At 42.1% G+C, this 26,256-nt stretch overlaps 1 protein-coding gene across 6 annotated transcripts in view; it reads left to right on the top strand.

Annotated features, from left to right (window-relative positions):
• ARHGAP12 (Rho GTPase activating protein 12) overlaps positions 1-26,256 on the top strand; it is a 240,938-nt gene that overhangs the window by 75,957 nt on the left and 138,725 nt on the right. For 3 of the 6 annotated variants that reach the window (XM_033931485.1, XM_033931487.1, XM_033931486.1), the window contains exon 4: positions 21,095-21,235. The exons of the other annotated variants lie outside the window; for them this stretch is intronic. In XM_033931485.1, the coding sequence (XP_033787376.1) occupies positions 21,095-21,235 (141 nt within the window). The remainder of the gene's footprint in view (positions 1-21,094; positions 21,236-26,256) is intronic. 6 annotated transcript variants of the gene reach the window in all.

The following is a 26,256-nucleotide window of genomic DNA, read 5'->3' as shown; positions in this document are numbered from 1 at the left end:
GTTCCGAGATTTCCTTATGTCCCACACCTATCAAGTACGTTTCAATTACAACTTCTCTAATACCTGGAGCAATCCATCTGGCGTTTCGCAGGGGTCACCATTATCCTCCTTTGCTTTTCAATGTTTACATGTCATCACTAGGTGCACAATTGACCCAGCGGGGGATAAAATTATTTAGTTACGCAGATGACTTTACGATTATTATTCCATTCGCTACTTCTCTCTCTGAAGCTACCTCTATGGCAACAGAAGTACTAAACTTGATGGAACAATGGACAACTGAATTTAGATTGAAGCTTAACTCAGAAAAAACAAAATTCTTTGTAGCCTCGCCACACCAACTTGACACTAAAGCATCACTAAGTATCAATAAACTTAGTTACCCTATTCAACCTACAATGAAGGTTCTAGGGGTAATACTGGACCAGGGCCTAATCATGAAAGACCAAGTTGACTCCTTGGTCAGAAAGGTTTTTTTTTACTCTTTGGAAGCTTCGGTCCATTAGAGCAGTGTTTTTCAACCTTTTTTGGGCAAAGGCACACTTGTTTCATGAAAAAAATCACGAGGCACACCACCATTAGAAAATGTTAAAAAATTTAACTCTCTGCCTATATTGACTATATATAAAGTAATTCTCTTGAATAGGAATCAAATAAACACAAAGAAAGTATTTTATAATTACTTTATTATGAAATAAAAATTATAAAAATTATAAAATACTTTATTCAGTGCGAAACCTGGGCCTGTTTGGCTGAACACAAAGCTGATATTCTGGCTGGAATGGAAGAAAGACACACACGTACCTCTTCGTCAACAGCTCTCAGTCTCTCTCTGTATTTGGTTTTTATAGCATACAAAAATAGACAAATATACCCTCCATCCTTTTTATTAAACCACAATAGCAGTTTTTAGCGCAGGGAGCTGCGCTGAATGCCCAGCACTGCTCTTGACGCTCATAGGCTCCCTGCGCTAAAAACCACTATTGCGGTTTAGTAAAAGGTGACCATATTGTAAAATATAGACAGCAGATATAAATTCAGAACTGTGCATAGTAAGTGAAGGGAAGTTTTCATCTCTGGGAATTTACCCAGTTAACTATTAAGTTATTTGGGCAAATTCCTTTGAAAACTGTGGTAATACTGCCTCCACTTTGCTAAATTTAAAATAAAATCATTTTTCCTACCTTGTCTGGTGATTTCTGGTTGCACTTTCTTCTTCTGACTGTGCATCCAATCTTTCTTCCCTTCTATCAGCCTGTATGCTTTCTCTCCTCCACACCTCATTCCCTCCCCCAACTTTTTCTTCCTCTCTCCCTGACCTTTCTTTCTTTTTTTCTGTTTCTCTTCTTTCCTTCTGTTTCCCTGCCTGCCCCCTTTCTTTCTTTCTCCCAGCCTCCTGTCCAGCAGTAACTCTCTTCCCTTCCTCCCCTCCCAGCAGCATCTCTCCGTCTCCCTCTCCAGTAGCAGCTGTCCTTTTTTTTCCTGGCCCAGCAGCTTCCCAGATTCCTTTCCCTCCTCCCCTCCCAGATGCATCTCTCCTTCTCCTTCTCCCTCTCCAGTAGCAGCTGTCCCTTTTTTTTCCTGGCCCAGCAGCTTCCCAGATTCCTTTCCCTCCTCCCCTCCCAGAAGCATCTCTCCTTCTTCTCCCTCTCCAGTAGCAGCTGTCCTTTTTTTTCCTGGCCCAGCAGCTTCCCAGATTCCTTTCCCTCCTCCCCTCCCAGATGCATCTCTCTTTCTCCTTCTCCCTCTCCAGTAGCAGCTGTCCCTTTTTTCCCCTGCCCAGCAGCTTCCCAGACTGATAGTGGTTTTCTCCCCTCCCAGCAGCTCTTCTTACTTCCCAGCGCAGCGATTCACGAAGGCAGCCTCGGGTCCTTTATTGGGTCGCGCCGCCTCTGAGGAAAGAGGAAGTTGCATCATCAGAGGCAGCCGCGACTCAGCAAAAGCCCCGAGGCTGCCTTCGTGAATCGCTGCGCTGGGAAGTAAAGGAGAGCTGCAGAGAGGGGAGAAAGCCACTGTCGGAGGCTCCCCAAGATCTCTCCGGCCCAGCGCACGCTTCCGATGCTGATCTTGCCGGTCCTGCGCGGACCGGCAGGAAGTTCAAATGAGTCAATCTTGCCGGTCCTGCGCGGACCGGCAAAAATTTCCTGCGGACCGGCGGTTGAAGAACTGTGGATTAGATCGCCAAGACAAAGTGAGTCCTGGGTGATCGACTCACTTTGCCTTGGCGAGCTACTGGCGCCCCTGCCTCGGGCCCCCTGTAAGCTCCGGGCCCGGCGGCCCTGCGGCACACCAGGCAACATCTCGCGGCACACTAGTGTGCCGCGGAACAGCGGTTGAAAAACACTGCATTAGAGCATACTTCGAAGCTTCATCATTCAGTATTCTGATACAATCCCTTATACTGAGCCATCTTGATTACTGTAATATCGCCCATATGGCAATTTCCCAGAAGAATATGCAGAGATTACAACTGGTGCAAAATGTGGCGGTTGGGCTGATTTTTGAGTTGAAAAAATCCAATCGCATAACCCCTTCCTACCGACTCCTGTATTGGTTGCCGATGGAAACACATGCCAAGTTCAAATTTGGCTGTTTTTGCTTCAAGGTACTATTCAGTCTAGCACCCAAATATATAATTGACTTTTTCTCTTTCTCAACCAATAGACATAAGAGAAGCTCACACCTGAAGTTTTTTTAACCACCAGTTAGAGGATGTAAATTTAAAAAACATCATCAACATCTTTTCTCTTATCAAGCTGCATTATGGGGAAAAGATCTGAAACAATTACTTATGCATGCTAATAACTATGGGGAATTTAGGAAACACCTAAAACATATCTGTTCCGGAAGTACCGTATTTTCACTCGTATACCGCGCACCCGTGTAAAACGCACACACAGGAATAGCGCGTGGGGAACTGCAATTTATGTAAATAAATTTTTATATACCGCGCACGCCTGCCCGACTCTCCTTTAGCCCGCCCCGACTCTCCTCTCCCCCTTGAAGTCCTGTCCCCACCCTGAAAGCCTGATGCCCCCCCGACGTCCGATTCACCCCCCGCAGGACCACTCGCACCCCCACCCCGAAGGACCGCTCGCACCCCCACAGCTTTCCCCCCCCATCATGAAGAAGTTTCCTACCGTCGTCCTGCTGCTTCCTCTGCTCCTGCCCTGTGCAAAGCCATCATCAAAATGGCTGCCATGAGTTCCCATTGTAGTCTCGAGCCATAAGTCCCCAAGTACAAACTATTAAAAATAACAGGCCAACAAAAATCAAAATTCTCCTGGTGTCTTGGGGTTATTTGGGATGCTGATTCAGAAAATTGCACTGGATAAACCACATCAACTCTAGTCAGAGAAAGGGCGGGAACGCTGGAAGAGGAAGCAGCATAGACGCAGGGCTAAGAGAAGGGGCAGGACCACCGGCAGAGGAAGTAGCAGGACGACGGTAGGCAGCTTCTACATGATGGGGGGAGGGTGGGGAGGCTGTGGGGGTGCGAGCGATCCTTCGGGGTGGGGGTGCGGGTTCGAGCGCGAGCGGTCCTTCGGGGTGGAGTGTGAGCGGTCCTGCGGGGGGGGGGGGAACTATGTAAAAAAAAAAAGGGGATAACGCGCTCATGAATATAACGCGCATGGTTATACACAGTTTGTAAAATCGTGTATAACGCGCGCGTTATATGCGTGAAAATACGGTACTTTGATAGCTGAACCATACAATCTCCCACAACAATTGATCTCTAACTGTTAATCACCAATCTCTAACTTTGTTAGTTCTAGTTCTACTCAATTTGTAACATTTTTTAATCATTGTAAACTGCATAGAACTTCACGGTCCTGCGGTATATAAATAAACTTATGTTATGACAGTTTATATAAAAAGATGTATGTTGAAACTATGTATGTTAAACTATGTACTGAATGTTGTCTGTTTCTTGGTTGTGGATTAAATAAAAAGGAAAAGAAAACAAAGTTTATAGTTGCCCCTATCTGATATCATTCAAATCCTGAGTTGACTCTTTGAAGATGGATAAAGAAGTTTCTTTTTGTGGTAAACATGCCTTTTTCTCCATTCTGTCTTGACACCATCTTTGTTTACCTTTATACAAAGGCTGTTTAATTCTCTTGTGTTTGTGGATATCGCTATGTATTGATTACACTAGCCAACAATCATTTTGTTGCCTCAAATGTTAGACCTGTTTCTGGGTATATTTGACCTGCTGATTCCAAAAATGGTACCAGTTTTCTCCCATCAGCTCTAGTTTTTGAGATATAGAACATGTGCCATATACCACTCTTCAATCTGCTCGCCCATTAAAAAATCTGGATATTTTAATGTAGTACTTATATTAATATATTTTAAGCACGAAGGAAAAGTAACAAATTTTTAAAATTTTTTAAAAAATTTAAAAGAAGTATACAATATGAAAATCTACGTATTTCAAACCAAAAGCACAAGTTTGTAAGACTTCTGAGAGTGGGATCTGCCAGAACCAGCCCACTTAAGATTCTAACAATAGTCTGCCATTGTGTGTGCATTCCATCTTCCTTGGTATCTGGCTTCCATTGTTTTTATGTCTTTGTGAAATAGGATGGTGTGAATAACATGAAGAAAGATCTAGCGAAGCTTGAAGAATGGTCTGAAATTTGGCAGATAAAATTTAATGCTAAGAAATGAAGGTCATGCATTTGGTCTGCAAAAACCTAAGGGAACGGTACAGTTTAAGGGATGAAGAACTTATGTACACAAGGGAAAAGCGGGACTTGGGTGTGATTGTATGTGATGATTTTAAGGTGGCAAACAGGTTGAAAAGGTGACAGCGAAAGCTGGAAGGATGCTAGAGTGCATAGGGAGAGGTATGGCCAGTAGGAAAAAGGAGGTATTGATGCCTCTGTATAAGACTCTGGTGAGATCTCATTTAGAATATTGTGTACAATTCTGGAGGCTGCACCTTCAAAAAGATATAGAAAGGATGGAGTTGGTCCAGAGGAAGGCTACTAAAATGGTGTGTGGTCTTCGTGATAAGGCGTATGAGGACAGACTTAAAGATCCAATCTGTATACTTTGGAGGAAAGGCAGGAGAGGGGAGATATGATAGACGTTTAAATATATAAATACATAATATAAATGGGCATGAGTCGAGTTTTTCATTTTAAAGGAAACTGCAATGCGAGGACATAGGATGAAGTTAAGAGGTGATAGGCTCTGGTGTAATCTGAGGAAATACTTTTTTTTTAAACAGAAAGGGTGGTAGATGCGTGGAACAGTCTCCCAGAAGAGGTGGTGGAAACAGAGGCTGTGTCTGAATTCAAGAGGGCCTGGAATAGGCACTTGGGATTTCTCGGAGAGAGATAGAGATAATGGTGGTTGCGGATGAGCAGACTAGATGGGCCATCTGGCCTTTATCTGCTGTCATGTTTCTATGTTTCTAAGTGACTGTGCAGATAATGGACGTTAACATAAGAATTGCCGCTGCTGGGTCAGACCAGTGGTCCATCGTGCCCAGTAGTCTACTCTCGCGGTGTCCCTTAGGTCAAAGACCAGAGCCCTAACTGAGTTTAGCCTTACCTGTGTAAGTTCTGCAGGAAGTTGTCTTAATTTTGTCTTGAATCCCTGGAGGATGTTTTCCCCTATAACAGCCTCCGGAAGAGCGTTCTAGGGTGAAAAAGAACTTCCTTACATTTGTACGGAATCTATCCCCATTTAACTTTGGAGAGTGCCCTCTCGTTCTCTCTACCTTGGAGAAGGTGAACAACCTGTCTTTATCTGCTAAGTCTATTCCCTTCATTATCTTGAATGTTTCGATCATGTCCCCTCTGTTTCCTCTTTTCAATGGAGAAGAGGCCCAGTTTCTGTAATCTCTCACTGTATGGCAACTCCTCCAGCCCCTTAACCATTTTAGTTGCTCTTCTCTGGACCCTTTTGAGTAGTACTATGTCCTTCATGTAGGGCGACCAGTGCTGGAAGCAGTATTCCAGGTGAGGGCGTACAGCGGCATGATAACCTTCTCCGATCTGTTTGTGATTCCCTTCTTAATCATTCCTAGCATTCTGTTTGTCTTTTTGCTGCCGCCGCACATTTCGCAGATGGCTTCATTGACTTGTCAACCAGTACTCCCAAGTCTCGTTCCTGGGGGGATCTCCGAGTACTGCACTGGACATCCTGTATTCGTGTATAAGATTTTTGTTACTGACATGCATCACCTTATACTTATCTATGTTAAACCTCATTGCCATGTTGTGGCCCATTTCTCGAGCGTGTTTATATCACGATGCAGGTCTTCGCAATCTTTGTGTCTTCACTACTCTGAATAACTTTGTATCGTCTGAAAATTGAATCACTTTGCTCATCGTACCAATTTCCAGGTCGTTAATAAATATGTTGAAGAGTACGGGTCCAAGCACCAAACCCTGCGGCACTCTACTCGTGACGCTTTTCCAGTCCAAGTATTGTCCATTTACCCCCACTCTGTTTCCTATCCGCCAACCTGTTTTTAATCCACGTGAGTATTTCACCCTCCATCCCATGGCTCGCAATTTTTCGAAGTAGTTGTTCATGTGGGACCTTGTTTGAAAGCCTTCTGAATATGCAGATATACATTGTCAACCGGGATGCCCTTGTCTATCTGCTTGTTTACTCCCTTGAAGAAGTGCAGTAAGTTCGTCAAGCAAGATTTTCCTTTGCTGAAGCCGTGCTGGCTGGTCCTCATCAGATTGTGCCCATCAAGGTGATTAATGATGCGGTCCTTTATCAGCGCTTCTACCATCTCTCCTGGTACCGAGGTCAGACTCACCGGTCTGTAGTTTCCCGGTTCTCCCCTTGAACCTTTCTTGAAGATCGGCGTAACATTCGCCACTTTCCAGCCTTCCAGAATCCTTCCTGATTTGATCAACAGATTGGCTATTAGTTGGAGCAGTTCAGCTATAACCCCTTTCAGTTCCTTGATTCCGTCTGGTCCCGGGACTTATCGTTTTTAAGCCTATCACTCTTCTAGACTGACTGTCAACCCTGTTAGTTTCCCATCTTCGTTTCCTGCATATAGCCTGTCGGCTTCTGGTATGTTGGGTAGATCCTCTGGTAAATACAGATGCAAAAAATGTGTTCAGTTTGTCGGCGATGGCTTTGTCCTCCTTTGGTACTCCCTGTATTCCATGGTCATCCAACAGCCCCCACCACTTCCTTCGCAGGTCGTTTCCCTTTAATATATCAAAAGAACGGCTTGAAGTTTTTCGCTTCCTTGGCTATATTTTTCTTGTAGTCTCTTTTGGCCTCTCTTACTGCCTAATGGCACCTGCTTTGATGTTGTTTTTTTTCCAGTTTTCATCCGTTTTTGACCTTTTCCATTCCTTAAACAAAATCTTCTTGTATCTGATCGCTTCTTTCACCACTACAGTGAGCCACGCCGGTTCCTTGTTCTTTTTCCTCTTGGATCCCTTGTTGATACGCGGTATATATAGATTTTGCGCTTTGGTGACTTTGTCCTTAAAAAGGGACCATGCTTGCTCTAGCGTTTTTACAGTGCTTATCCTCTTCTTAATCTTCTTCCCCACCATGAGTCTCATCCCTTCGTAATTCTCTTTTCAGAAGTTACTTGAAATGAAAGAGCATATGCTTCACTAATTGTGTGTAGCTGTCTGCCTTCTTGTTGCCAAGAAAGTTTTTCATAACAAGATCAAATGAAATGTGGGTCATTTATAAGTTGTCTGATCTGTGGACCATCAAAAATGCCTGCCTTAGTTTTTCCATGGTAAGTCTAGGTAACATATGTGTTATGTATTCAATGCACGAACCTTCTTTATTTAAGGCCTAGCTTTATAGTTGTGAAACAAAGGACATTATACACAAAAAAATGGGTAATATTAAATACATAAATTTTCCCATGAAAAGTTTGACATCCTGATTCTGCAGAAGAGATCTTTTAAATAGCAGTAAAAAAAATAATAAATTAAACCATATCTAAGAAACTAGAGTTGATGTGGTTTATCCAGTGCAATTTTCTGAATCAGCATCCCAAATAACCCCAAGACACCAGGAGAATTTTGATTTTTGTTGGCCTGTTATTTTTAATAGTTTGTACTTGGGGACTTATGGCTCGAGACTACAATGGGAACTCATAGCAGCCATTTTGATGATGGCTTTGCACAGGGCAGGAGCATCACCGCTAGACCACCAGGTAAAGCCTGGGAGGTTCGGGCAGCCTGCAAAAAGAAGAAAAAAAATTTGCGAATAACTGAATTTGCGAGTAGGGAAACAGTGAATCCGGAGGGAGAGCTCTATAGCTATTTAAGCTTTCTTAGGCTTGAAAATAGAGGGCAACAGCCAAATGGAAAGATAGTTTTGTTTCATTTTTATAAATGGCATTATCTTCTGCTTTTTAGAGGTTCCAAAGCCTCTTTTTATACTTGTTTAGTTTTTCTTTTATGTGGTTATATTTCTAGACTAAAGAATCAAAAATATATAGTGGTCCAAAAACCATCCAAATTCTGCAACCCCCCTAACCCCCCCCCAAAAAAACAACAAAAAACCCAACAACCCAGAAACAAAACAGTGACCTAAATCCTTATTTGGGAATAGGGAAAGCCTCAGAATGGGAGCAAATCATCTTTCAGGTGAACATCAAGTGAGCTCCTTAAGTAAAAATTGGGACAGTTAGACCATGACAAAATTAGACCTTTTGAGAATAGGTTTAGAGCAGTGGTCTCAATTTGCGGCCCGCCAGGTACTATTTTGAGGCCCTCTGTGGTATGTTTATCATAATCACAAAAGTAAAATAAAACAGTTTCTTGATCATATGTCTCTTTAGCTATAAATTACAATATTATTATTAAGACTTAGCCAAAAGGAAAGATTTATAAATTATAAAGTTTACCTCATGCAAAATTGTCATTTCTTTAATAAGACATTAACTATTTTTTTCTGAGTCCCTCCAAGCACCTACAAATCAAAATTGTGGTCCTGCAAAGGGTTTGCGTTTGAGACCACTGGTTTAGAGCTATCTGAGTAAGATAATTTTACTAATTCTGTTTACCATGATTTTTTTGGGTTTTTTAATTTATATGTTTTATTGGGAGCTGCTTAGACTTTTTAAATGGGTTATAAATAAATAAAATAATCATTGTGAAACCTCCCCCACCAAAAATGAAAATCTTCATAAGATATATTTTAGGTCCAGTTTATAGTAAGATATATCCTCAAAAAGAGTAAGACTTAATAATACTTTATATGCATTACTCATCTATATTTTCAAAATAAATATATAAACTCCTTTAAATTCACACAGTCAATCAAATCAGAAAACCAGCAGTGCAAGACATTCTTTAAAAAATGTACTTAATCTTGGTAGAAAAAATTTTAATTCTTCATAATAGTGCATTTAGCTTCACCAGTTCATTTCTTCACAACTTCATACCTGCTTCTGCACTATCTGACATGGCCAGCATTTCACGGCAGAGGTTTACTGCTGCATCAGGGATTTCAATTCAACAGCTCCATAAACTCTAAGGCAAAATATTATTTAGAAGATCCCTTCAAGAAATAGAAAAACCAGACATACAGTCTTGCTCACTTACCCCCCTCCCTTTAAGAAGCTGCCGTAGGCTTTTTTTTTTTAATCACTGTCCGTGGTGGTATTAGCTCCGATGCTTATAGGAATTCTATGAGCGTCAGAGCTAATACCTCCGTGGCCGGTGATTTAAAAAAAAAAAAAAAAAGCCTAATGCGGCTTCATAAAAAGGGTCCTTAAAGCTTACAACCATCCACCACTGACATTCTCATACAAAATGGTGACTGCAGACTTAATGAACGCTAATCCCAGGAATCTAGCCAGTGAACAGGCTTCTTGTGATTATCAGTAGTTGTGCAATTAGTAAAAGTGCTGCCATTCAATGTTAGAATTTAACCCCAATGGTGCCAAGGTCTGCAATTTGAAAAGCCAGCGTTGCTCCCTCTTTGCAAGGTATCTTTGAAAATTTCTTCCTGGACTGAGTACCCCAGGGGAGGAGAGAACAATCCCTCTTAAAGCAAAAAAAATTATGTTGAAAATGGGCTAGTGTTTGACAATAGGGCCCCCAGACATTTTCTACCAATATTGCTCTTAAGCTCATTCAGCCTCGCATTAAGTTTATGTGAAGTTTGACCTTGTTGCATGGGCATGTGATCCCATAAGTCACACAGTCAGTTTTACAGTTTGTAGCATATCTTAATTCATATACCCATATTCATAGGATTACAAAGCACTACACATCTAGCAAGAACCGTAAGCTGTATGACCTTTTGGTTATACTGGTGATGGCAAATTCAGTCTTGGTAAAACCGATGGACTCAGTAATTCTTTAACATTTTTATTTCTCTGATATGCAGTCCGTAAAACTTTATCTTGAAAAAACGCCATCCACTTCTAGAATATGCCAATGTTTCTTTAAGATACACTGAAAACTGTTCTGTGAAAAAGTCAGAACACGTGTAGCATAGTCTTCATTATTCCCTGATATGGATCTAGGTTGCAGCAGAAGTTCACGATTGTTAAAATAAGCTCTTTTGTAGGCTCCTAGGACCACCATTTCAGGATAATCTCTCAAATCCAATGACTGATGTTTAAAATCCTTATTTGCCAAACAGATCCTTTGTAAACTTAGAAATTGAGAGATTGGCAGACTGTTTGTTTTTTAATGGAGCTGGATAAAAACTGAAAAAATGGTTTGACTTTCTGTAAAATGCATTATTTTTCAATTGAGTAGTAACATTCTAAGAAATTTCTGAAAAACTATAAGTAAGATTAAAATCCATGCTATTATGACAAGCATTAAGTTAGTCTATAAATAAAAAAAATGCCATGTTTAACAATCATGAACTTCTACTGCAGCCTAGATCCATATCAGGGGATAATAAAGAATATGCTACACATGTTCTGACTCTTGCACAGAACAGTTTTCAAGTTTCCTGTATCTTGAAGTAACGCTGTAATGTAATTTAGCTGTAAAGCAATCTGATTTTTATCTCTTCCTTGTCATCAGCAGCAAATGAATCCAGAGATGAGTGTGTTGTGACTATCCACCAGCATGTTTTTTTAAACATGAGTAGTAGGAGCACAGGGTAATTATCATATGGGTTAACATGAGATGGATAGGGAACTGCCACCACCAGCTGTACCCTAAAATAGGCACCCAAGAAGCCTTTCTCAACTGAGGTAGCATAGCTAAAACAGGAGTTTAGCTGAGCCAGATCTAGCCAACACTCACAGGCCACACTGCATAGCAGATGAAATCAGGAGCAGGAGAGAAACTATCCATCCACCTGCTGGAGTTAGAGAAGACTAGCTATCCAGTGAGCCTACCATCATATATAGCTAGATAGCTAGTCTTCTCTAACTCCAGCAGGTGGATGGATAGTTTCTCTCCTGCTCCTGGTTTCATCTGCTATGCAGTGTGGCCTGTGAGTGTTGGCTATATCTGGCTCAGCTAAACTCCTGTTTTAGCTATGCTATCTCAGTTGAGCAAGGCTTCTTGGGTGCCTATTTTAGGGTATAGTTGGTGGTGGCAGTTCCCTACCCATCTCGTGTTGCCCCATATGATAATTACCCTGTGCTCCTACTACTCATGTTTAAAAAACAAACAAACAAAAAACCCCAGGTTATTAAACATAGAGTACAGTGGACTGGAGGCAGTTACAAACAAAAAAGCAACCAGCTGTGTATGTGTTTTGGACCACCTCAGTGAGTGTGTTCTTTCTTTTGACTACCGTTTTGATGCAGAGTTGCTTCCCATGCTGTGTCTCATGTTTGGGGGTGGTGAAGGGTGCACCAGCATCCTGACTCCTGTTCCCCCTCCCCCCGCAAAAGAAACCTAAAATGGAGCTGCATTCTGCACGTTGGTGCCTCATTGTGCTGTTGGGAGAGCAGCAGCAACTTCCACTGTAAGGGATCCCTAGGAGGCTGAGTGAGTTGGAATGGCAGCTAAAGTTTTAGGGCATGAAAAGATTACAGTGTCCATTATTCGATATCAGGGCCTTGTTGCGGGTATTGCACTCAGGTGCTGATACTTGGCGGATGGGAGCTTTAGCAAGACTGCCTTGTATTTTTGTAGCCTTCATTCATGCCCTGTTTTCTATCTGAGCTCTCTTGGGGTGGGGGATGGTGTATTGCAGTTTCTGGTCTCCTTCCTGGTCAAGGCTCCAGCCTCGTATCTTGGTGATTATGCACCTTCCTGATGCAATTTCTTGGCAGTGCCCAATTCTTTTATTAAATAAAAAAAGGGGAGTAGATAGATTTATGGCGGTGCTAACACTATAGTTGGGTACCTGGAACACATGTTTATTTGGAGCCACACCTCCATAGGAAGCACACCGTGAGAGGACTGGATCGTATCAGAGGAGCATGCCTGCGTGGATTCCAGTGTTAAAATGCTGCTAATATCCAGCATTCTTCGGCGGTTATTTGTGTTCTTGGATGGCATTTCCATTGGCATCATGGGAAAAGTGTTTAATTGGTTTGAGGGCTTCCTGAAAAACCAATCCTACCAAGTGATCAGTGAACAATCCTACTCACAATCTTGGGTCAACCCCTGTGGTGTCCCACAAGGCTTCCCCCTCTCTCCCACCCTCTTTAACATATACATGTCCTCTCTAGGTCAAACCCTATCAAAGCTGAACATCAAATCCTACATATATGCTGACAACATCACAATCATCATTCCCATCTCCACCCTATCGACCAAAACCAAGACCTTCATCTCTTCAGTGATCATCCAGGTCTCGCAATGGCCAAAAACTTCAAACTTTAACTAAACCTGGACAAGATCAAATTCTTCATGGCAACCCCATCAAACAAAACCCTCGACTCTCTTCAATCAATCTAAATGGAAGCAACTTCCCAATCAACCCACCATAAAAATCCTAGGTGTCACCAGCGACCAATTCACCCTTGACGCTCACACTGACATCTTAATCAACAAATGCTTCTGCCTATTATGGAAATTACACACTCTAAAACCTTACTTTGATTTTGCTGCGTTCAGACTGCTAGTTCAATCTCTAATTCTAAGCTCAATGGACTACTGCAATATAATTTACCTAGGGTCCCACACAAAAAAACCCCCAAAAGACTTAGAGCGATCCAAAACACGGCGGTAAGAATGATCTTCGGCCTGAAAAAATCCGACCACATCTCCCCATACTTCAAAAAATTACACTGGCTACCAATCGAAGCCAGAATTATCTTCAAATTCAGCTGCCTCTTCTACAAGACATTATTCAGCACTTCGCCCACCTACCTCATGAGCCACCTCGTTCTTCAGGACAATCCCCGTCTCTCCCGCAAAACTCTTCTTTTCTCATTCCCCACTCCCAAGGGATGTCGATACAAAAAAATTCCTTGATAGGACACTATCCTTTCATGCAGGCATCTGGAACAACACCCTAAGTGCCCTTCTCCTGAATTCTCCATCATACCTTCAGAAAATCTCTGAAAACCCACCTATTTGACAAGTTTATCTGATCCTTCGAAACCTCTTCCATCCTCCCCTACAATCCCAATGCGAACACCGCCTATCTACACCCTCCCAAGTAATCTCAATGCTGTAACCTCCACACACTTGTATCGATACCTGCGGTATCCACTCTGTACTTTACTGTATACCATCTTGAACTGAAAAGGTATGATGGAATATAAATAAAGCTATTATTATTATTATTATTATTATATTGAAATTGACACAGGATATTTGTGTGCTCTTGCCCTTTCTGGTTTGGTCTCAGGGTTTTCAAATTATCCAGCTCTACCATTCTCTTGATTGTATGGGATTTTGTGAATTGTAAGTCATGTCTGAGAAACTCTTTACAAGCCTTTCTGTTGGGTGCCTCTTTACTGGTGGCTCTTTCTTGGGTTCTGTCTCATTTCCTGAGCAGCATCTCCCTTTAGTGTCTGGCTTTCTGGGGGCCATTATTCAGTCCTTTAGTGAGCTGGTCTTGGGCTCAGTGGTTATTGCCTATCTGCTGTAGTGAGGCAGACAAGGTTGATGTCCAGGAGTTTTGCTGCCTCCCAGCACAACTGTTTCCAATTTCCCTGATTCTGTGCCAGAGCTCAGTTGCTATTCCAGTCAGCTGGATGGCCTTAGGCTATATGATGGTGCCTCCGAGGTTCCTGTGTTCAGGGGAAGTGCTGATCTCTCGGGTGATTCTTGCCATCCCTTCTCTTTATGGCTAGTCTTAGTCTGGTCTCTGCTATGGGGTTTGCAGCCTTCGGGTAGTATTTCTAGCCAAAGCAAGGCTAGACCCCTGTTTAGCCTGGGTATCCTTTCTTTTGTCATTGGCCACAACCTTCTAGTGCAAATCTTCAGCTCCAGAGTACCACCAGGGCAACACAAAGAGGGTCTCTGGCACTTGGATTCAGCCTCCTATTTTTGATATTGGTCCAACCTCATACTTTCCACTGTACTGCTATCATCATTCAGAGGACTCTGCCTCTTCAGTGATGTGGCTATGCCCCACTCTAGGGTTTGCTTGCCTATGGCAGGTTTTTTGCATAACTATCTAGAGGAATTTCTGGTGTTTGGCAAGTTTTTCTGTTACCTTTCGGTTGGCTCTCCAACTCCAGGGTCACTTCTTTATTACCTTCTAGGTGGTTAGGACAATGCAGATCCAGTGGCTACTCATAGCGCACTCATGCAGCAGAGAGCAGTTTGGATCCCCAATGCTACTCTATCATGGGACTGCCTGCTTTCCTGTATATGCACAGGCCAAAGTCATATTTAAGTGGTTGGATCTACTGGAAGGTCTTGACTATAGCTTAACTAGTTCACATCTGCTATGCTAGTTGCATGTATGACACAAATTGCCACAGCCTATTCTTTTATCGAAACTTCTATATCAACACAATATAGAAACCTGAAAGGATACTACCTGAACACCTGGTCCATGAGAAATAAGGCACAAGTTATACATGACTGGATAGAACAAAAGAATCCAGACCTCCTATTTCTAACTGAAACATGGATTGTCTCGGATACAGACGTCATAATAAAGGAAATGCTACCGCAGGACTACAAAATCGTTCCACTAACCAGAAGCTGGAAAAAAGGAGGAGGTCTAGCAATAATCGCTAAAACATTCTTCAAACTTAGTAGAATAGATTTTAAAACTACAGAAGAATTGGAAATCCTAACTTGTAAGATCGCTTACACCGAACTGGAAGAACCACTAACTGTAACACTATTCTACATCCCCCCAAAAAAATGGCCAAGTGCCAAAGAAGAATTTTTCGAATTCCTTTCGGCTAATACCATAAGAGGACCGTACAATATGTTGCTGGGCGACATAAACATTCACCTGGAACAAGAGGGAAAACCGGAAGTAATTGAAATTGATACGTTCCTAACTACCCTTGGCTTCTTCATACCAAACAAAGAGGAAACACATAAAAAGGGACACCAATTGGATATAGTCACCTTTTCACACAGCATAGGAGCTTGGGAGAAATGCATATGGTCAGACCATTATATTTGCAATTTTGAGTTAAGCTGGCAAAAGAAACACTCATTCACAAAACACATAAGCCATGCCAGACAGAAAACAATCACCTGCAGAGGCACCATTGCCAATTGAGGCACGGATTTTATTTAAGTTTTCCTGCTTTTGCTATAAACTGGTGTGGGGAATGGCCCCAATTTATCTATTACCTCACTTCGAACTTTACACCCCCATAAGGACAACCAGAAATCGCAACCTCTTTGCCTACCCGAAGGTCATAGGTTGCAAATACAGGACCTTTATGGATAGAACTTTCAAGTTTCAAGCTGGCAGACAGCAAACCTGGCTAGGCAACTTCATTGACAAAGCCAGGCAGACCTATGGCGCCTTTCGGAAATAAATCAAGACCGCTCTATTCAATATTTATTTCCCAGCCAGACAACACCCCCAATCCTAAAACTTTTCTCTTTATGCTGATACTGTGCTTCTTCACAAATGTATTCTGTTCTTCTCTTGACTATTCAGTGTCTTCCTCACCATCTGTATTCTGTAATTCGCTGACCATCCAGCCCCTTTAATGTAAAATGTTTAAGATTATACTGTAACCTGTAAACATTGATTACTCAGTGACTTCCTACCTGTTCTCACCTTGTAATTCGCTGACTGTACAGCTCTTCTTTCACTGTAAACCGCCTAGAAGTTGCAAGATTATGGCGGTATAGAAAAAATAAAGTTGTTATTATTATTAATAACGGTGAACGGTTCCTTCGGCTGCGGTATTATTTCTTCTCTTAATTGTAATTTTTTGTAAACCGCATAGAACTTTATTTTTATAATTTCTGGGTGCTCTTTCTGACTATGGCATCTTACTAGGCAGCACTGCCTAACACGCCTACTTCTCTGGTGCACTGGCTGTTGGCATGCACATTTCTAGGTTTGGTTTTTGGCAGCCTTGCAAGCTCTTCCTCTTGATTTGAAGTGCATCATGACCTATACCTGCTCGGCTCAGTTTTTCCTCTGGATAAGTTGAATCTGTTGGCCAGCTCTCCTTTTGGAGGGAGAGTGAGGAGCCTCCTACTTGTTTGGGCTTAGCTTCTTCCATGTATCGGTCCCATTTCGGGATGTAGAGCGAAGCTCCTCCTTGTTCATCCTGGTCCCTTCTGATCACAATATCTTGAAAAAGTCAGACTATTTGTTTCTAGCAGTCTGCAGTCTCAACTTTTTGTGTAAATCACATAATACAACTTGGGGCAAATACGTTTTACTCTTAAGTATTTACTCTTTAATATTGACTTGTATCTCAACAGTTTACATATATAGGGATCTGATATATATTAAGTAAAATCTAACCTCAGAGGGGCTTCTTGCAATACATTTCACTGTTTTATTGGAATGCAGTTCGAGAGGTCCAGGATCAAAAGTATCATTGGCCAGACTGCCTAGTTTTTCCAGTTCATCTTGATTTTCTAAAGTTTAAACCCAGAAGAGTATCTGTAATTTTTGGAACATTATCTTATTAGAATATCACCGATATACACACACTATACATTCACCTTTGGGACCCCAAGTCCATTTTCACTTAATGCTCTCCAGATTTTTATATTATAATTATACACATTTAACTCTAACTTAGAGCAGGAACAACAAAGAGAAAGCTAAAAGCAGGAAAATTTCTGTTCAGTACTAAGACAGGAAAAAAAGGGTAGGGAAAAGCAGCCCACATAGCCAGAGAAGAAAGAAAAAGTTTTTAAAAATTTTACCTCTACAAAGCAAATTTTTTAATGCATTTAGTCTTTCCTAAATCTCGCTTAACCAGCAAATCGCACAATTATATATTCTTTTCTCTCTCTCTATAGTCTTCCTGGTCCTTTGTTAATAATATCCTTCTTAAAGTTTCTTTACTATTGCCCCAGGACAGTTTTTGCATAAGCCACTTAGCTTCATTCAGGTGTTTTTCCTAACTATCCTGTTGGGCACTTTTCTATTTAATATACATGGAAAGTAGTGGACATGCATGTAACTGTATGTAAAATGATCCCCATTAGCCTAGGCCTTTCTTTATATGCCAAGACCTGGCTTCCCTGGGACACTATTCTCTGCCATGTTAGCCAGAGCACCATCGCAGGATCCACTCCACCTCAGAATCTAGAGGGGGAACTTCCTGCCATTTCAGCATGGCTCTGTCAATGGCTCTATCCATTTCTGGTTGTAGAGTGGGGTGCTTTTAGATGTTTTTTCCCGGCTCATTCCATGGTTAAGCTCCATCTCTTGAATTTGATCATATCACCTACTTCCTGTTTGGGGCATCTCCATCTCTGGATGTAGGGCACCTTCAGTCTGTTCGTCTCAGCTCCACTGGATGTAGAGCACAGCTTCAGTTGCATCGATGCAGCGGCTTACTTGCTGGAAGTAGAGTGTAGCTATGGCTGCATATGGACCATAACTCCATCACTAGATGTAGCATGCAACTCCGACTGTGTCTGTGCCACAGCTCTATTAATCACTATTTTCCACTTCTCCATCTTTGGATGTAGACCAAATTCCAGCTCCTTTGTGGCACTGCTCCATCTTGGGAGGTTGTCATTCCAGTGCCGGTGGTGCATCACAGTTCCATTTGACAGTGGGTCACTACTACTTGCCCTAAAGCTGCTCCTTTGCTTTGGGTTGCTTGCCAACCCATTGCTGGCTTTTTGGGCAGCTGAGCACAGGTCTAGGGGTGGTCTCTCGGGGGCGCATTCTTCATTAGCTAGCAAGTGAGATGCTTTCTTTGGCTGTTGTGTATCCTTGGCACAGTTCCATTCCTTGGGGGGGGGGGAGCATGTGCATTTTCCTTTTCTGATGGATGCCTAGGCTTTGAGCATTATTCATCCTTTCAATTACAAAGTCTCCTCAGGTGCTTAAGCACATTGAGTTCCAGTCTGGCCCTTTAACGCTGGCAGGCTTGGCCTCGTAGTTAACCTCTTTCCATTGAGCAGAGCAGATCTCTCCTCCTTTGGCAGACCGGTGCACAGTTACTGATTTTTGGAAGGCAAATAGGCTGTTTGAGTAGAGCTCCTTCGATTCTACTTTGATCCTTCCTTTGCTTCCTTGGGGGAATGCTGGAACTTTTGGGTTCATATCTTCCTTTTTCTAGATTTGCAGCAATATCCCACCTTACTTTGAGGTTGCTTTGATACATCCCACTTGTCTCTGGATTCCTCTGCTGCTGATAACAAGGAAGGAAAAATTATATTCTTGCCTGATCATTTTCTTTCCTTTTGTCACAATGAATGAATCCAGGGTCCTGCCCTTTATATTCCATTATGGTCATGTGGGCAGCCTAGATATGACGACTGTGAGGAGGGAGTTTTGTGCCGACTGCCCTTTTCATGTTGATCCTGCTGCTTTGTTAAAAAGAATACTGGCTGACCAGTGAACCTAAAGATAGAGCGGAATTGTCCCAATCAGAATAATACGCACAAAGAAAGTGGCCTTCAGCTGATCTGATGAATTCAAATGCCTTTATTCATCCAAAGTTTCATAACCTGACATGTACATGTTTCGGCCTAACTGGCCTGCCTCAGGAGCCTACAAATACATACATGGATATAAATAAGTTAAAAACATACAAAGTGCATCGGATCACAAGCTAAAAAACATATATAAATATATGATGACAAACAGTATATAAAAAATAAAACAGAAAAGTAAAGGAAAAGAAAACGATCACTGAATAATGAAGTTCAAACAAGTTTGGACAGCCATTCTCTCCTTTTTATAAATATTAATTTTGTTCCTCTCGGTTGTAATGCAGTTATTTTTTCACCGTACGGATGTGTCTATCCCAATGAACATTTGAACTGTAGTATTTATTTGCTTTTCAAGGTTTTCTTTTGCATTCTTAAGTGCTTCTGGTTATTTAATGACTTTATAGCAGGAGTTCATATCATTTCTTTTTAAACGTTTACCAGTATGTGTTTCCTCCCTTATTTGAACGTCATTATTCAGTGATCGTTTTCTTTTCCTTTACTTTTCTGTTTTATCTTTAATCTAATCTAATCTAATCCTTAGGTTTGTATACCGCATCATCTCCACGTTCGTAGAGCTCGACGCGGTTTACAGTAGGAGAAATGCAGCCGCGTTTAGTGGGTTGTGCATCTTTACATTTATGGTTATATGGTTTTGGATACACCTGTTGAAGACTCATAAGGTATGCACATTTTAAAAAAATGATTCTTATAAGTGATGCCAGGTGTTTTACGATTGTTTTTACATGAATACCCATTTTTACAATAGTGTCCTCCTTAGTCGTTTATATTTCAAATATAGGATTTTGTTCTCTTTTGAGCAGCATATAGTGCAATATCTTACTCCTTTTTAAATGTATATTGCTGTGATTTTAAAAGTTTTATTAATATATATTTTTAATGTATTCATTAAATATTAATTAAATATTAATTGACATCATTGTCTTTATATAATTAATGGTTGGTAGCTAAATGTTTTTAAAAAATAATCTTGTTTATACTTATGTGGTAATTTCAAGTGTTAGTCCATATGTATGCTCGTGTTTATTATATATTTTTTTCTTGGCTGTACTATATATATATATTTTTGAATTCATCAGATCAGTTGAAGGACACTTTCTTTGTGCGCATTATTCTGATTGGGACAATTCTGCTCTGTCTTTGTTTTCGATTTTGTGGTTTTTTTGTGGTTTTGTTTCCCCTGTTTCGTTCTTTGCCTTTTGTTTGGGGGTTACCATGTCTCTTGCCCCTTGGGACAATGTGCTCAGTTACACAGAAGACTGCCTACATAGGCTTCTACAAGAGATTCCTGAACCGGAAGTGGATACATCGGATATGGAGACCATTTTTGATAAGTGGATTGATTTTATTGATCTTAAGAAAAATGTTATTCAAAATGAGTTACATTACGCGACCAGTGAACCTACCATCTTATATATGTGAGAGCTCAGCTTTGGTGTTCCTTATCTCTGCCTGTTGGTAGATGGTCACAACCCCACTTGTCTCTGGATTTATCTGCTGTGGCTAAAGGAAAGAAAATTATCAGGTAAGAACTTAATTTTTCCTTTGCATTAAGAGCTTTGGGTTCTGATTTTTATGCATAATGGCACTTCTGGTTTGGATTGTTTTGCAGGTCTTGAAAGCAGTCATGTTTTTTGTTCATTATATATTATATTTTGCAACTAGTCAAGCATACATATGTCTTTGTATTCAGTTTTAACCACTGTATACTACTTTGGTTTAGTCCTTATAGTTGGGGATGAGAAAATAGAGGCAAAATCAGAGAGCAGTCTAGGGCGATCACTTTCAGAAATGGTCAAGATCCAGAAACCTGGTTGAAACAGGAAAACAGTATAGAGAGAACTGACACTCCAACATTGTCAGTCTGTGTATCGATGATGCTCAGTGATGGGTTTGAAGCATATTAGAATTGAGCTATGTTAGCTTTTTAAAATATTTTTGTTTTCGAGAAAAACTTTGAAGTGACACCGTTTTACAAATCCAATGTACATAAATTTTTGAAATTTAATCTTTCTGGTTCACTGCCATAGATCTGAATATTATTTTTTCCTGCCACAAAAGTGATATCTACTTTAAAGCTCATACAATACTATGTTTCTGACTACTTATAGCATTTTTCATCAGAAGAAATCTGCCATGACTCTTGGTACAGCCAGTCAGATAGGCAGTGTGACTGTCCTCCAAAGGGTTGGTCAGAAGAGTTGGATGAACATGGGCATACCTTATATATCAGTGAACATACTAATGAAAAGGTACATTCTACTTCCTCCTTAGTATTTGTTTTGATTTGATAAATCCTTTTTCTGTAATTTGCTTGTAAAGTATGTTAAATGGTGCAAAAAAGACACATTAATTAGTTGGTTTCCCCCCCCCCCCCCCCCAATTTAGTTCATTAGTACTAGTTTTGTTTGAAGTGATATAGGTCTACATATTTTTGATTTAGCAGTTTTCTCCTGTTTGGGTCTGCAGTTCAGTTGGAAATAGCCTTTTTTTGTCTCTGGTACTGTGAGCTTTCATGTGCATCTACACTAGTGGCTAAAATTGTGGAAACACCTAGTATTTTAGGCATTATGCTTTTTAAAAAAAACATGGCTATAACATCATAATTGTATTTAAAGCATAACTTTTTGACTAATAACAGAAACTCTGTAATCACTTAACAAGACAAGCTTGATATTTGGCACATTTCACAAAAAGAATGCTGTTCATAAACTACCCAAGCTGATAATGTTAATTTTGTCCAGTTATCTGATGACTTCATCAGTCTCAGTAATAGCGCGTTTGATATCCCTTAGCCTAGATTACTGCCTCACATCATCATGGCAACCAAGATGATAAAGTGGATGGAACTCCTCTCATATGAGGAAAGACTAAAATGGTTAGGGCTCTTCAGTTTGGAAAAGAGATGGCTGAGGGAAGATATGATTGAAGTCTACAAAATCCTGTGTGGAGTAGAATGGGTACAAGTGGATCAATGTTTTTCACTCTGTCAAAAATTACAAAGACTAGGGGGTCACTCTATGAAGTTATAGGGAAATACTTTTAAAACCAATAGGAGGAAATTTTTTTTCACTCAGAATAGTTAAGCTTTGTTTCGCGTTGCCTGAGGATGTGGTAAGAGCGGATAGCGTAACTGGTTTTAAGAAAGGTTTGGACAAGTTCCTGGAGATAGTCCATAGTTTGTTATTGAGAAAGACATGGGGAAAGCCACTGCTTGCCCTGTATCGGTAGCATGGAATATTGCTACTCCTTGGATTTTGGCCAGGTACTAGTGACCTGGATTGGCCACTGTGAGAACGGGCTACTGGGCTTGATGGACCATTGGTCTGACCAGGTAATGCTGTTCTTATGTTCTTATAAGATCAATAGGTGTTATGTATAACAAGGAGTTGATTATTGCTATCATCTTTTGCTTGTTGGACAGTTGCTTTGCCTCTACTACACTCTTTAATCTGGCCCAGAGGTTCTCAATGGGATTGAGATTTGGGCTGTTTCCTGGCCAGTCCAGCAACTCAACCTTCTCTTTGAACCAGGTGAGGAATTTCTTGGCTGTGTGGCATGGGGTACCATCCTGCTGAAAAATGAATGGTCGACTGGCACCAAAGATGGCTGTGGCTGAGGACCAAAATAACAAAATTCCAGTGATATGGAATATGCTGAATATGGGGTGTCAGATTGACCACTTGAAGTGAAAAACACCTCAAAGGTCTATCAAATCTTCATTCGTCCCCTATATCTTTATCATAGTCATATTTTTTATATTTTTTTGCGTTCATTTTTTTATATATATACTTTTATACTTAAATGCACTTATCCCAGGACAAGCAGGCAGATATTCTTGACTGATGGGTGACGGCACCGACGGAGCCCCGGTACGGACACTTTTAGAGTGATTGCACTCTAAGAACTTGGAAAGTTCTGGATACCGCACCGCGCATGCGCGAGTGCCTTCCCGCCCGACCCCGGCGCGCGGTCCCTCAGTTTCTTAGTTTCCGCGGAGCTAAGAAGACGCGTTCACTTCAACGGCCGTTGAAGAGATTTTTTTCACGCCTTCCCGCTCGCGTAAACCCCTTTTAGAATAAAGTTTTCTTTATTTCTTTTCTTATTCTCTTTAAAAAAAAAAAAAAAAAAAAAGAATTTTTTCTCCTCTTTTTCGATTCGGCCCGGCGGGGCCTGTTGCCACGATCGAAGCCTCGGCTTTCGATTTGGCAGAGGCTGTTTTCCCGTTCATGCCCCCTCAGCCCGGTTTTAAAAAGTGCCAGCGGTGCGCTAGACCAATTTCGCTGACAGACCCCCATAACTGGTGTCTGCAGTGTCTTGGTCCTGACCATCGAGCATCTACTTGCTCCCGCTGTGCAACTTTAAAAAAGAGGACCCTCAAAAACCGCCAAATCCAGCAGCGGATCCTTTTCGGTGCCGAGATGTCCGACTCCGCAACTCCGGCACCGACATCTGTTCCATCCCAGTCGGCTCCGACTTCGTCGACGCCGCGTGATTCGACGCCGGTATCGCATCCCACAGGTAAGCCGGCTAAGAAGCCTTCCCCGTTGGAGCGTCCTCCGGTCTCTACAGCAGTGAGCCCAATCCTGCCGACCTCGAGGCGCCCACGGAAGCGCTCCGCTCCGATCGAAGTTAGTCCCTCGACATCGGGCTCTTCTTCGGAGTGTCGAGCGGCACCCAAGGCACCGCAGAAGAAAAAAGCGGTGCCGGTGCCATCCTTGGACGAGCGCATCGCCGCCGTTCTGCAGGTGCAGCTTAAGGATCAACTTCAAAAGCTGTTTCCTGCTCTCTTGACCCCGAACCTTCCAGTTCCAGTTCGGTCGGAGCCTCCGGTACCGATAGAGGAACGCCCTCTCTTATCGGCATCCACTTTATCGGTGCCGGCCCTTACCACATCGTCATCGATGCCGGTTCTGGCTCCTGAACCTAGGTCTCAGCACCAGGCGGTACAGACCTCGGTACCGATACATCAGGTTGCATCGCCTGGTACCGTTTCTATGAGATCGGGCAAATCTACACATAAAACCCGGCACGTAGAGCCCTCCACACCTGAGTCTCGACACCATGGCTCTCAGGTTAGAGACCCTGATTTGTGGGGAGATTCAGAAGAGCCCTTCCTATCTGAAGGAGAATGCTCTTCCGATGAGGAGGAACACCTGGTGACAGACCCCTCTTCTAAACAGGATTCCACCTCTTTTACCTCCTTTTTGAAGGAGATGTGTGAATCCCTGTCAATTCCCTTGGAGGCTGAATCCAAGAAGTCCAAAGCATTCCTTGATGCTCTGGATTTTGACCAGCCTCCAAGGGAATTCCTTAAACTTCCTCTCCATGATATTTTACGAGAGACGTTTTATAAAAACCTTGAAACTCCCCTGACTGTACCAGGAGCTCCTCGTAAGCTGGACTCTCTATACAGGGTAATCCCCATTCCTGGGTTTGACAAGCCCCAGCTCCCTCATGAATCTCTTTTGGTAGAGTCTACATTAAAGAAATCAGCGGGGGCTAATGTTTATGCTTCAGTCCCTCCTGGCAGAGAAGGGAAATCTATGGACAAATTTGGCAAACGGCTTTATCAAAATGCCATGTTGGCCAATAGATCAGGAAACTATGCTTTTCATTTTTCTTTTTATTTAAAGCATTTGGTCCAACAGTTGTCTTCATTTGAAAAATTCCTTCCTGATCGTAAAAAACCTTCTTTTCATTCCTGTGCTTCCTCTCTCCTTCAGTTGAGGAAATTTCTAGTCAGATCAATTTATGACACCTTCGAATTGACTTCTAGAGCCACGGCTATGTCAGTGGCTATGCGCAGGTTGGCATGGCTCAGGGTCTCAGAGCTAGAGGTGAACCACCAAGACCGTCTAGCAAATGCTCCTTGTCTGGGGGATGAGCTGTTTGGAGAATCCATGGATTCAACAACACAAAAACTGTCTGCTCATGAAACCAGATGGGATACTCTTTTAAAGAACAAAAAGAAGACTCCCCCTGCTAGACCGTTTCGCCAACAATCGGCATACCAACGCCGATATGCTGCTCGGCCTTTACCTCAGCATTCCCAACAACCTAGGCGTCAGCGACAACAACAACAACGTCAACCACCTAGGCAAAATCAGCAACAACAGGTGAAACCTCCTCCACCTCAAAAGTCTACTCAACCCTTTTGACGTGTTTCTCCAGAACATAGCCATTATGCCACCATCAGTTCAACTTCCCCTACCCATTGGAGGCCGTCTCACTTATTATCTCAGCCGTTGGGAGAACATAACATCCGATCAATGGGTTCTCAACATCATCCGCCACGGCTACTCTCTCAACTTCCAAACACTTCCATCTCAAAGTCTGCCAAGAGAGTCTGCTTTGAACACTCCTCAGGCTTCTCTCCTTATTCAAGAGGTTCAATCTCTTCTTCTTCTAAACGCTATCGAAGAGGTTCCTCTGGACCAGAAGGGGCAGGGGTTTTACTCCCGTTATTTTCTGGTTCCAAAGAAGACAGGAGATCTCAGACCCATCTTAGATCTTCGAGATCTCAACAAATGTTTGGTCAAGGAAAAATTCAAGATGCTTTCTCTGGCCACTCTTTACCCTCTTCTCAATCAAGACGACTGGCTATGTTCCCTCGACCTCAAAGAGGCATACACTCATATTCCAATCCATCTAGCCTCCAGGCAATACCTCCGCTTCATGATCAACAACTGTCATTACCAGTACAAAGTTCTCCCCTTCGGTCTTGCCTCATCTCCACGAGTATTCACCAAGTGTCTAATTGTGGTAGCTGCTTACCTACGCTCCCATCACCTTCAGGTGTTTCCTTACCTGGACGATTGGTTGATAAAGGCCAATTCATCTCAAACAGTTCTCCTGGCCACCAATCAAACCATCTTGTTCTTACAGCTTCTGGGGTTCGAGATCAATTTTCCCAAATCTCATCTCCTCCCCACTCAACGACTTCAATTCATTGGAGCGGTGCTGGACACAGTCCTCATGAGAGCATTCCTACCGTCCAACCGCCTTCAAACTCTCCAATCTCTGTGTCAGCAGGTGCTTCCACAACGTTCCATCTCTGCCAAACAAATGATGATACTCTTGGGTCACATGGCATCCACAGTCCATGTCACCCCCCTCGCACGTCTTCACCTGCGCATTCCTCAGTGGACCCTTGCTACCCAGTGGTCACAAGCGACGGATCCTTGCTCACGGCACATATCTGTGACATCATCTCTTCGTCAGTCTCTACAATGGTGGTTGATATCCTCAAATCTCTCCAGAGGTCTTCTAT

This window comes from Geotrypetes seraphini, chromosome 2 (genome assembly GCF_902459505.1).
Source record: "Geotrypetes seraphini chromosome 2, aGeoSer1.1, whole genome shotgun sequence".
Lineage (NCBI taxonomy): Eukaryota > Metazoa > Chordata > Amphibia > Gymnophiona > Dermophiidae > Geotrypetes > Geotrypetes seraphini.
Note: the sequence above shows the minus strand (reverse complement) of the source record. Positions and strands in the feature narration are given on the sequence as shown.